General features: G+C 31.7%; 2 protein-coding genes across 2 annotated transcripts; both read right to left on the reverse strand.

Moving 5' to 3' along the window:
* Positions 1–1055: 1055 nt before the first annotated feature.
* On the reverse strand, positions 1056–5379 carry LOC134705209 (uncharacterized). The gene is made up of 3 exons (XM_063563974.1): positions 5244–5379; positions 3432–3563; positions 1056–1226 (listed from the first exon to the last, which is right to left on the reverse strand). Exons 1-3 carry the CDS (start codon positions 5320–5322, stop codon positions 1114–1116), a joined length of 324 nt encoding a protein of 107 aa, XP_063420044.1. The 5' UTR covers positions 5323–5379; the 3' UTR covers positions 1056–1113.
* Positions 5380–8459: 3080 nt separating this feature from the next.
* LOC134705210 (uncharacterized) lies at positions 8460–12132 on the reverse strand. The gene is made up of 3 exons (XM_063563975.1): positions 12003–12132; positions 10723–10857; positions 8460–8629 (listed from the first exon to the last, which is right to left on the reverse strand). Exons 1-3 carry the CDS (start codon positions 12076–12078, stop codon positions 8517–8519), a joined length of 324 nt encoding a protein of 107 aa, XP_063420045.1. The 5' UTR covers positions 12079–12132; the 3' UTR covers positions 8460–8516.
* Between the last annotated feature and the right edge of the window lie 1273 nt (positions 12133–13405).

Raw genomic sequence — 13405 nt, forward strand, 5'->3', positions numbered from 1 at the left:
TGCTTTAAATGGTCGACGATTGGCTATGGAATTAATGTCAGAATAGTTATCAAAGGTACCAGGATTATAATTTAGTACGCCAGACGCGCGTTTCGTCTACATAAGACTCATTAGTGACGCTCAAATCAAAAATATTTATAAACCCAAACAAGTTCAAAGTTAAAGAGCATTGAGGATCCAAAATTCCAAAAAATTGTGCCAAATACGGCTACGGTAATCTATGCCTGGGATAAGAAAATCCTTAGTTTTTCAAAAAGTTCAAAGTTTTGTATAGAGGAAATTTATAAAAATGACCACATTATTGATATTCATGTCAACACCGAATCGTTGACTACTGGGCTGGTGATATCCTCGGGGACGAAACGTCCACCATCAGTGGCATCGACCCAGTGGTGTAAATAGTTATCAAAGGTACCAGGATTATAATTTAGTACGCGTTTCGTCTTCATAAGACTCATCAGTGACACTCAAATCAAAAATATTTATAAACCCGAACAAGTACAAAGTTGAAGAGCATTGAGGATCCAAAATTCCAAAAAGTTGTGCCAAATACGGCTAAGTTAATCTATGCCTGGGATAAGAACATCCTTAGTTTTTCAAAAAGTTCAAATTTTTGTATACAGGAAATTTATAAAAATGACCACATTATTGATATACAGAAAATCGACATTATTGAACCAAAAACGTATTCCGGGTTTCAATTGATAAGCTTTTTTCGAAGTTTGCTGAATTCTCGTTTGATGATAAACAACAATGTATTTGTACAAACGTATTGCCACGAGCCTTCATAATGGAAGCTATTCTAGAAACACTTGTTTACACTTTGGTCGACATAAATTTACACTCGACAATTTTCATCTTCAACAGGTAATCTTAGATTAATGTCTACCCTGTGCAATGCAACCAAGTATGTGAATCCCTGACCGAGGCTCTCTTCTCTTTGTCCCTTTTTTTACTCACCACCCTCTTTACACCACATTATTATTTACCTTAGAGAGAGAGGACATAGTTAAACTAAAATGAAATACAAACCTGACTAACAAAAGACAGATATACAAAGTAATTTGTAACAGTTGTTACCTTTATTGCATTATTTTAATGTAATAACTGCTGCTATGTGAATGCTATGCAGCAAGACATGTGACCTTCACAAATATTTGCGAATGGTTTAGATCCTTGGCAATGGTAATCACAAGATCCTCCTTTGGCCTGGCAATCTTTCTCTTCTGAAAATGTTAATTCACATACTAGTATATATGTTAGTTATTAAGATTCTGTGATAATAATACATCATTACAAAATTGCCGACAAAAAATCTTAAATGATAAATTCTGGTATTTCCATTAAAGCAAATGATAAACCGCTTAGTATTATAGGGCACTGGGGTGGGGGTTCATATCCCATATAATTTGAGTTGTAAAGTTTGATCTGAAACTACACAACATGATATGTGAGCGTAAGAGTGAGATGATGTTAAGGTTAATATTTTTCTTAGTCCACATATAGTGCAGTACAATGTGTACTGTGATTGTTGTTACTACAGCTGGCCATGTTTCAAATAACTCTGGAGTGGACTGTTATTCCGGGGGGGGGGGGGGGGGGTAAAACCGATCCTGTTGCCGAAGAACTGCCCTGGAAATATGGATATTTTGAAATTAATTGAAATTTGCTGTAAAAACATTCTGAAATCAGTATGAGCAAGTTTTAACCTAAACAATATCTGTTTTTGACCAGTTCTCAACCAGTTTAAATGTCTGAACCATCCTCCACCCATAGTCGTCAAAAAGTCGTGACCATACCAAACTCAATTCTTAATCATAATCAACCTGCTGTTTATTTCTATTATCTCAATTTTGAATATGTAACTTAGTGTTACAAAATTATGAATTAAAAAAATAAATAAGGACTTTCTTATCCCAGGAATAGATTACCATAGGCTAAGCCGTATTCGTCACAAGATTTTGGAAATTTTGGTCCTCAATGCTCTTCAGTTTTGTACTAGTTTGGCTTTTTCACTATTTTGATCTGATCGTCACTGATGAGTCTGATATAAACGAAACGCGCGTCCTTCGTATTAAGTAATAACTTTGATAACTATAATTTATTTAGCAATTTAGTAATCCCTATGCTTTGTCTAATTTTTTTTATTACATTCGACTATAATATGGATATGTTTATTCACATTTTAACAGCATTGCATATTTCTTTAAATGAATATTTAACCATGCAGTCACAAATTAAAGGCGACATGTGCTGATTTTACAGAAGACAAACAAACTCAAATCAGCTGTAATAAAATTAAAGAATAAGATTAACAATGGTTAAGGCCTTGTTTACACCAATCTTAATGTACAGTAAACGTGTTTACAATAAGTTGAATGTAATGTAAATGTACACAGTTGTCACATTAAATCACATCTTTTCACATTGTTTAATTACCTGTACATAAGATTTGTTCACACTTGTAAACTATATGTCATTTAAATGTTTATTACTTAAAACCGAATGCACAATTTTCCGGACAACTTTTCCAGCAGTTATAAAATTAGAGATAAAACAAGTTTGTATTAACATGAAGACATTGACAATTTAGAATACCAGTCTCTGATTAGGTAAACACATTTAAGGCATAGGTCACTGCTACAGAAACCTAACAAAAGAAGACGAAAAAAGATATTTTTACTTAGAATTTTGCACAAATTTTCATTATGGAATATTAATCGCAGTATATAACATTAAAGTTGGTAAACTAATGTTTTGAACTCTACTGGTAAATTTAACTATCCTATGTGTTTCATCTTTTTTATCACCTTATTTTTGTTTTGATCTCAACTCGTACATCTATCGGAAATAATAGATACATATAGACACATCATTTAATTATTTGATACTAATACAAATTTTATTATTGGTAATTTGTTATTTTGTTGTTAATTGTTTATTGTTATTTACAAAATATGGAATTTAGTAGTCAATAATATTTTATAATATAACTTTCTGTAATTTTAAGTTTTCCATTCTAAAGATCACCTGACTGTAACAACAAGGATGTACCTTTGAAGTACACATTTGAAGCATCGATGTCCACTTGTGCATTGAATTACACAGTCACTAGGATGATAATTTGTTATTTAGCCCTGCAGGTAGAAATATTTAGTTCAATCCGCAACATATCATTTTTTATATTTGACAAATGCTTAACATCTGCTACCAGATCTACAGAAGCAGGACGATTCTGCAGTATTTGTCTCCCGATTGGATCAGGATATTAGGGGCGTTCAGTCAATAAGCAAAGTATATAGAAAGAACATTGCCACAAGGAAGTTAATATATTCTATAGATGTTAAACATGGATTGCAAAAAGTAAAAGCTACGTAAGGTTCAGACTTGAGTCGAGTTTGGTTCAGATATAAGTTAACTATGGTTCATACCAGTTTTCCTGGCACAGCAAAGTTGATCAGTTCCTGCACATAACAGCTCATAGAATTTATTACCACCAGTGCAAGGTGTGGTCCGTACATTTTGACATCTTCCCTTTATAGCAGCACAACCTTCATCCGTGACTGACAATGGAAACTTTCGTCAATACAGATAATATTTTTACGAATGTTATTCATTGGTTTACTGTGAAAGTACTTTAATTCGTGGGTATCAATTTTCGTGGTTTGAGGAATATTTACATGTTCGTGGGTTTTTAAATTCGTGGATTTAAGTTTTCTAAAAATAAAAAAATTAAAAAAATTAAAGCCTTTTAAGAAAAGAAGGTTACAAAATGTCTAGATTGAGGAAATTGCAAAGTAAACATTGACCCATGTAAATCTTAGTGATAACACTAATTTACCCATGATAAAGTGATTCACAGATTAAACACCATTGGAGGTGTTAATTAAGCCATAAACATGTCACATAAAGAAAACAGTTACATAAACAAATGCTATAAACGTATCTAGAAAAGAATTGTCAAACAATTCTTATCAAAATCAAACCCAGCTTTAAATTATAATTTCCCATATGTACGAGAACTATGAGGATATAAAATGAACACTTTATCATACTAGCATATCCATACTGGATATCTGACTTTCATCGATTAAAAATGCTTTTAAAAGAAGTAAAAGATCAAAAGCTGTACAGTTTATGTTATTAAGGATTAAATGAATATAATCAATCATGCATGCGGTTGTAGTTCTGTGACTGCTATTAAAGAATTCTCAGGCTTGGCGATTTTCAAAATATTCTCTAGATCATATCAGTAGTCAAAATACCGATGGGGATCTTTCCATGTCTTGATTTGGTTCATGGTTGTTTTATTTCGATGGACACTTAAATTCGTGGATAAAGTCATCCACGAAAACCACGAAAATTGGTATCCCACGAATAAAAGTACTTTCACAGTATTTGTACTTGCATTTTTTATAGTTAATGAGAAGATATCTTCTAATCCGGGATAAAAACTGAATTGATAATCATCAGAGAAACAAAAGAAGTTTAAATTACCTACTTCGAGTTTATTTTGTGCTGTGTACTTTTCAGAAGACTACATCAGCGAGAAGATATAGCTATGAAAACAACACATTATTACGAAACGTGTTATTGTTTTAGTTTGTAAATCCGTTAACTGATTTTAATATTTACAAACGCAATTGTGTTTGCTGAAAATGGAGGACCCTTAACATGTTGAACACAAATCAACTATTTACTATGTCTTATATGAAAATAACGATATGATATGATTCAATCTACAAACGTAAGAGAAAAATACTTAAATGAAAAATCCTTATTTAAAGTAAAAAGTAAAATCACAAAAATACTGAACTCACAGGAAAATCAATTCGGAAAATCCATAATCACATGGCAAAATCAAATAGCGAAACGCATCAAAAACGAATGGACAAGAACTGTCATATTCCTGACTTGGTACAGGCATTTTCAAATGTAGAAAATTGTGAATTAAACCTGGTTCTATAGCGCTAACCCTCTCACTTTAATAACAGTCTAATCAAATTCCGTTATATTTACATGATAGATAAATCCATTCACACTCGTTCGGAAAACATTGTCTTTTTCTGTTATTAAAGAATAAGTCTCACCAAAGATACCAGTCTTGTATATCAGGCGGTAGTTTCGTTTACAAAAGACTAATAAGGGAAGATCGAACAGAAGAATATAGAGGATAACAAAACAAGATCAAATTTTAAACTTAATCCGATATAACATGTTCTTTTAACGTATACAATACTTACTTGGAATAGTCAATTTTGCAATACACACATAGAAGGTTAAAAGAAAAACTCCTACAAGCACATTCAGTCGGGACATCATATATCTGCATACGTAGTACAATAATATGTATATTTGTATATTGTAAATGTTTATATACCTTAATACGGAGGTATCCTAGGGGATATTTACTAAATCGTTTAACGAAACTGCATTATGTTTTGAAGTCATGACATATAAATGTTAACTCTGTTTATATCTTCAAGAATACCAGCTAAGACTGCAATCCATTGTATAATTAAATACTTTTGTAAAAAAAAATTAATTTTCGTGTTTTCATTGCAACTGCGAATTGGAATGATAACCTTATAATACAAAATGTAAGATTCATTGCTATTATAAATATTTATGTTATGTTAAACGGTGAAAACAACTATCAAACAAGAAGGTACAGGCTAACGTAAACCTGACAATACTTCTCAAACAAAACTATTTTAAATGTCTACTGATGCCTGCCACAATACCAACATGAGATGTATTCAACTTAGATAATGTTTAATCGTATTGAACGACACATTTTTCGAAACAACAGATGAGCTTGGACTATGTTTGTCTTTCCCCCTTCCCAAAATGATGTCAATATCAAGTGTTCAAATTGGCTTTGATTTACCAGTGAAAGCACGAAAACAGTTTAATTGTCCACTGCAGAATGTTAAGTTAGAACACTATTTTGACATATGTTGTGCTTTTTAGGTACAAAAGATCCAAAATTTATTTAAGGATGGTAGGTTCGTCTTTCATTGTCCTTGTAAACATATATATTTTTTTTGTAATTGGAGAGATCAGGTTTCATTCATAACAAAGGATACAATAATTTTAAATTGTCTCGGAATGGCTTTTCCATCTTAGATAAGCGTATTCCGGACATGAAGTTATTGAAACTATGACATCGGATTTCATTTACTTCAAAACAGTTTTTGTCGAAACAGATAATTAGTTTCTCCTCTCAAATGATAAAGGTACTGCACAGCTTTTCTGTGTATAATTAATAAAGGACAAAACTGTATACAAACATGTAAGAGCTGCACGACAAATCTAATAATTTCTTGCTTTTGCACCTTACAACTCATCATCAACAGATATAAAGTCAGTTATCGAAGCCAAGATTACTTCGACGAAAGTGTTCTACCAATGTCTCAGAGAAAGACAGCTGTACGGAATCAAGCGTTTATATGGGGCAATATGCGTAATTGTTTCTCCATAGGCGGTAATGGTAACATTTTCTTCTGTTGCTCAGCCCATATCGTAAACTTGTATATGTATGATGGCTTGTTTCGAAGCTAAGACATTTGTACATATGTGGTTAAATTTTCGGGGTATGAAGTGTGATTCATTTTCCCGTAAATAAGCAAACCCCGAGTATCCTTTTGCAATGCGGTTCCTCGTAGTAAAAAATCCTATTTTTAACACTATGAGTTCTTTGAAAACATATTAATTTGAACACATTTAATAGCTCCATAGTTTTTACACATTTATAATGTGTTCCCCTACTTTCTAAATTAACACAAATGGTTCAGCTCAGTCATTTCTTTATCATAGAATGTGTCAAATATCACTACACAGAGATTTTTTGTTTACAAGTTCCTCATTTCAAGGTGCAATAGGGGTATTGTCCCATATATGCTTGCACTCGTCGTTGGCAGTGAGAAAGTCTGAACAATATGAACCCCTTCTAAATAGTGTCGAATGTGCACCTGATTTAGTTCGACAGGTATCGGTTCTGATATACCAACACATCGACTAAAATATGCAAGTATAAAAAAAAGTATTTAGCCATAAATTAACGGGATACACATAAAAAAAAACCCAAAATAAATGAATTATTACACTGTTACGACAGCAACACCAAAGTACCTCACCTACTGCTATGAAAGCATATAGCCAATAAACTAAACATTGTTTCTTGAACTAAATATAAGATTCCGAATGTTTGATTCATCAATAAATATCAACAGATTAGTTTTGGAAACTTAAACAATCATTAGTCAATGAAAAAACTGCTACAACAATCATCTGAATTTGTATCATGATACAATGGATAGCCTGAAGAAACCTCCAAATTCACATCTAAATGTATCTGAAGTATTCTCATCTCGACACTATAAGATGTTTGCGAACATAAAGAACAAAATAATGCTATTTTACGTTTACTATTTACATTAAAGTCATAAGAAACCTCAAATTAAAAAAAAATAATGCATGTTTTTTTCTAACTCAATGGATAGTTTTTATTATAAAACTTATGTACAAATACTTTTTTCTGAAGACAATTCTTTAATTTATTCATATTTAGAAGGAGTTTACTTTATTTTCCGTACGCAATACGCATGGATGTCCTTAAAATAAAATATTATCTGAATTTACATGTTTTAAAACACGTGCTGAAATGCCATGCTTTTTTGTTGATTTTTTGTAGATTGCTGACAAACAGGTGACAATCGTTAAACTTCGGCTTCAAAACACGAACTCTAATTACCTGCCATATTTTCACAACACTTACCGTTTGAATTTGTTTTTAACAATTATACGAACAAAATGATAAATTCGTGCACAGAAGACTAAGTTTATGATGTTTGTATGCATTGGTTCAAGAATTGAAAGAACATTATTTTTCACCGATCACTCGTTTCTTATGACTTTAAACGGTATGTGAATTTTTGATATAAGTTTTGAAGTTGCTAAGTGTGATAAAATGTGTAAAAAAAAAGAATTCTACTGACGAAAAGTTTGATGGACGCCACCATGATTTGGTTAATTGTTATTGTACATATATATATCTCGCAGATCATCATTGATATAAGCCAACTGCCTTTATCTTAATCATGACATTGTATTCTTTACTTTATTTATTTAACTGCCTTATTAATTTTTTTACCTCTAGAATGATGACAGAGGGACAGAGGAATGCTCAACATCAACGATTGTTTGATCAGGTTTGTTTATAGTAAACACTGTTGAATTTTGAATCTCTTTTTCCCTAGTCTTCTATCCACATCATCCTCTTCCTCTTGAGTTTTCTTCTCAAACAATGCATTATAATGACTAAGAGGGATTAATATCGAATGAGCCGGAAATGAAGGACAAACCTTACTATAAAAAGACATGTTTAAAGACATGAGTAACAGATGTTACCTTTTATTGCATTATTTTTTATTTTGAGTCATATTTATATTCGTCTGTGTATTATTTATAATTATGTATAATTTATTAATTTTTACAATTTGTTTTAACCACTGCTAATTGAATGCTATGCAGCATGACATGTGGCCTTCACAAATATTTGGATGTGGAAATGATCCTACACAGTTGTATTCACACGCTCCTCCTTGTGCACGGCAGTCTTTCTCTTCTGAAAATTAGAAATAACAAATATAATTGATCGATATAAAACTGCTATGAACAGTTTTCAATATCAATTACGGTATTTCCATTTAATGCCAATTACAAACCGCGAAGCCTCCTAGGACAACCAGTATGTCTGTCACATCTCATGTAATTTAATTTGTAATGTTTGAGGCTTTACAAAGCTACACAACTTATCATTCATGTCATTAGAGCGAAAAGATTAAACTGATAATGTGATGAAGAACAATATGTATCGTTAATGAGTTTACTTTATACTTCCAATGCTCTTCAACTTTTTACTTGTTTGGCTTTCTAACTATTTTGATCGTAGCGTCACTGATGAGTCTTGTGTAGACGAAACGCATATCTGGCATATCAAATTAAAAGCCTGGTATCTTTGATAACTATTTACTACACCTATTAGTTGATACCCTTGGTATTTGGCTGTCGGATCTTGCATTTATCACAAGATCAGTTACCAAAATACTGGCATGATAGTAATGATATTTTGTTAACTTTAAATATGCTGCTTAAAAAAAAAGTTGGGAAATCAGTTTTAAATAAGCAATTATTTCCCTGCACAGCTGTGATCCTTTGTCTCTGTTTAGGTGTTCATTTTGTCCCTTTAAATTTTTGTTTTTAGCTGACATCATTTATGTCTGGGTTTTGGGTTTATAAATGTTTTAATTTGCATAGCATTAATTGGCCAAATGCATTTTTTGTGCACTGACATGATTATCGCTTATGTTTTTAATTACTGATATTGTAACATCCACATCTTTTAGATTTCATGTTTTCGTTCTTATATTTGTTATTTCCAATTTGACATATTTCTTATACGCTGCTTAATTCCAACATTATTTTTGTGATTTTACTTTTTACTAGAAACAAAAAACATTATGTATTTTACGTATACTTTCATTATTGAATATCAATACAGGTATATAACATTTAAGTTGGTAAACAGATTTTTATCAAACCAAATGCAATGTTGAAATACACTTATCCTATGTGTTTTGGATATTTTGTCAATTTTTATTGTTTGATTGGTACTCGCATGGAAGTAATAGATGTCTAGACACATCATTTACGTATTTTGATACTGACAATGATTGAAATATTTTAAAATATTGATATGGTTTTTATATAATTTATAAATTCCTGTATTTGTCCTTATTTTATTCTAGATATCGCCTATAACAACAATGATTGTACTTGTACAAATAGCATCGACGTCCACCTGTGACATATAATTACACTGTCACCAGGATTGGAATTTGTTATTTCCCCCTGTAGGTAGGAATAAAATTGAGAAAGGAAATTGTGAATGTGACAAAGCGACAACCACCCGACCATAGAGCAGACAACAGCCGAAGGCAACCAATGGGTCTTCAATGTAGCTTGTCCACTCCGCAACGCATTAATATTACATTTGATAAATGCCTTACATATGATACTAGATATACAGAATCAATGACTTTGAATTAGTTTGTTCCCACGATGTGCTGAAAGTAATGAGTCAAGTCCACAAGCTAAATATATAGAAAGAAAAGATGTCACTAACAATATAATTTATTCTATAGATGATAGACATTGAGAGGAAAAATTAAAAGTATAGTAAGATTAAGACTTGGGTCAGGGTATAGTTCATTCTTTATAATATGGATATGAACTGGTCAATTAAAGGTAACATATACAATAAAAACAAAGAATGTGGGCAACCCATCCATGACCCATAATGATTACACCCACAGAAATAAACAGAAACAGTACCCCAATTGACGCTCCTCATCCAATGCCATAGTGAAACCAATACATGGAGTAAAACATTCTCCTGTTTTACAAATTTTTAATAAGTTCTTAGTGTTGTGTATGGTTCAGACTATTGTTTTGTAATATCATGTTCAGATATATTCAGAATGGTCGAATAAATTCAGAAAAGTTACTGTACAAATACTGGCAATTTGAGACTTAGTACGGGTTTATTGTTATACCATCAAGCAACAACATTTTTTCTTAATTTAAAGCAAAGTTCAAACGTTCATTAGTTTTTTTCATATAAAGGTTCATGAAAGCATAACAATAATTAATAATTACTAGCAGTTTCCTTGGCACAGCAAAATTGATCAGCTCCTGCACATAACAACTCATAGAATTTATTGCCATCAGTGCAAGGTGTGGTCAGTACATTTTGACATTTTCCCTTTATAGCAGTACAACCTTCATCTGTGGCTGATTAAAATTAAGGCAATTAAACCACTAAGTACAGATAATTTTGTAACAAATGTTATACATGGTGTTATTTCAATTTCAATTTATTTTTAATGATAAGATATCTAAATTAATCAATCACAAGATATATTTATGAAGTTGTTTTAAATTACATAAGATTGAGAATGGAAATGGTGAATGTGTCAAAGAGACGACAACCCGACCATAGAAAAAACAACAGCAGAAGGTCACCAACATGTCTTCAATGTAGCGAGAAATTCCCGCACACGGAGGCGTCCTTCAGCTGGTCCCCAAACAAATATATACTAGTTCAGTGATAATGAACGCCATACTAATTTCCAAATTATACACAAGAAACTTAAATTAATGTAATACAAGACTAACAAAGGCCAGAGGCTCCTGACTTGGGACAGGCCCAAAAATGCGGCGGGGTTAAACATGTTTATGAGATCTCAACCCTCCCATATACCTCTAGCTAATGTAGAAAAGTAAATGCATAGCAATACGCACATTAAAAATTCAATTCAATACATATATTAATATTATTTTGTTTTGTGTTCTATTTTCACTTTTCGACTTAGCTAATTTCTCTTAATCATTAGATGTTTTCAATTGTGTAATTTTTTATCGTATGCTTTCTTTATTCTTTAACAAATTTTAAGTGTTGTAAATAATCAAAATGTTCATATTCACGTGTGTTAAAACAACAAGCATACAAGAACACCGAATTTATCAAGTCGAAAATACTGTAATGTTGATGACATGAATCTTTTTTTCGAACCATAACAAAACTTTATTGATTTGAGACGTAATATAATAATATAAATAAGATATGACAATTAGGCCAATGGTCGGATGACTATATCACCTAGAAGATAGCTGTTTCAAATATTTTTAAAACCAACACATTATTACATAATGTATGATTTTTTGGTTTGCGTCGTTTATGTATCGGTTTACTCTTGTTAACATTTACATACGCGATTGTGTTTGAAAATCTTCAACATACATTGACATACTGTATACAAATCAATTATATATTTTATATACCTAAAAAAGAAAAATATGAATTTGTTTGTATACAAGTTTTTCCAGACAAACGTAAAAGGACAAATTCCATTGGACATTAAAGTACTTAAACTTACTTGTAGTAGCTGTTGCAATACACACGTAGAAGGTTAAAATAAAAACTCCTAGAAAAACATTGAGTCGGAACATCATTTATCTGTATACGTAGTGATAATACTAATACGTACTTGTATGTAGTAAATGTTTATATACTTTAACTCGGAGGCATCCTAGGGGTTATTTACTTTACCGTACAACGAAATTGAAGAATATTTTTGGAAGGTTATGAAAGATAAATATTTCCCTGTTCATATCTTAAAAAAGTAGTAGCAATGACTGTATTCAAACTTAAGAAAAATAAGTTAATTATCGTGTTTGCCTGGTCAACTGACAGTTGAATCACAAAAAATACTGAACTCCGAGAAAAAATCAAAACGGAAAGTCCTTAATCAAATGTCAAAATCAAAGGATAAAACACATCAAACGAATGGACAACAACTGTCATATTCCTGACTTGGTACAAATTACAAAATATAGCGCTTAACCTCTCACTTGTACGACAGATTTATTGATGTATCTATATACATATATATGATTTATACGTCAGAGTCAACAACTTTAACAATACTTGTTATTTGTGTAAAATAGGTAAGTAATACAGGTAAGTTTTGAACTATTGAGTTTAACCAATAGTATAAAACAAGCCTGTGGTACAAGGCCAGGGTAATATGAGCCATTAACAGTGGACGTTAATTACTTACAAACATTCTGTGCACGAAATTACGTTATATCGAATACTTTCTGAGAAACAGTTCGATTTGCCCCCATCTCCCCCCCACCCCCCCCCCCCCCCAAAAGAAAGAACCATGTATTTGATATCAACGTCTGATGATCGCTTTTATTTGTTTATCATCTACAAGTTACACATGTTCAATAAACCTTATATTTATGACTTAAACATTTTAATATCTAATATACGACTTTCATTTGTATTCACAAAAGTTTAATGTTGAACGGTATTCCATGAAATCAGGTAAATTCAGGTAAATTCTGTCAAACAGACATTGAGTTGTTTTACATTGTCATTTCGGGGCGTTTTATAGCTGACTATGCGGTATGGGCTTTGCTCATTGTTGAAGGTCGTACGGTGACCTATATTTGTTAATTTCTGTGTTATTTTGGTCTCTTGTGGAGAGTTATCTTATTTACAATCAGATCACATCTTCTTTTTGTTATATGTACACATTACAATTATATTTTAAACCAAATACACGAAAAGTTCTTAAGTGGTCAGTACATTTTGACATTGGTTGCTGGTTGATAAGGTAATTTTTCCGTTGTGTAAGTGTTATTTACAAATCGTTGTTCACAATATAATCAGGTAATATATAATATATACATGTATTTGATTCTTTTTTGAAACAGACCCTAAAGCAATTGTAGAAATATAATTCACATATAAGCATTGACATGTTGACTA

Source organism: Mytilus trossulus, chromosome 2, assembly GCF_036588685.1.
Source record: "Mytilus trossulus isolate FHL-02 chromosome 2, PNRI_Mtr1.1.1.hap1, whole genome shotgun sequence".
NCBI classification, from domain to species: Eukaryota; Metazoa; Mollusca; class Bivalvia; order Mytilida; family Mytilidae; genus Mytilus; species Mytilus trossulus.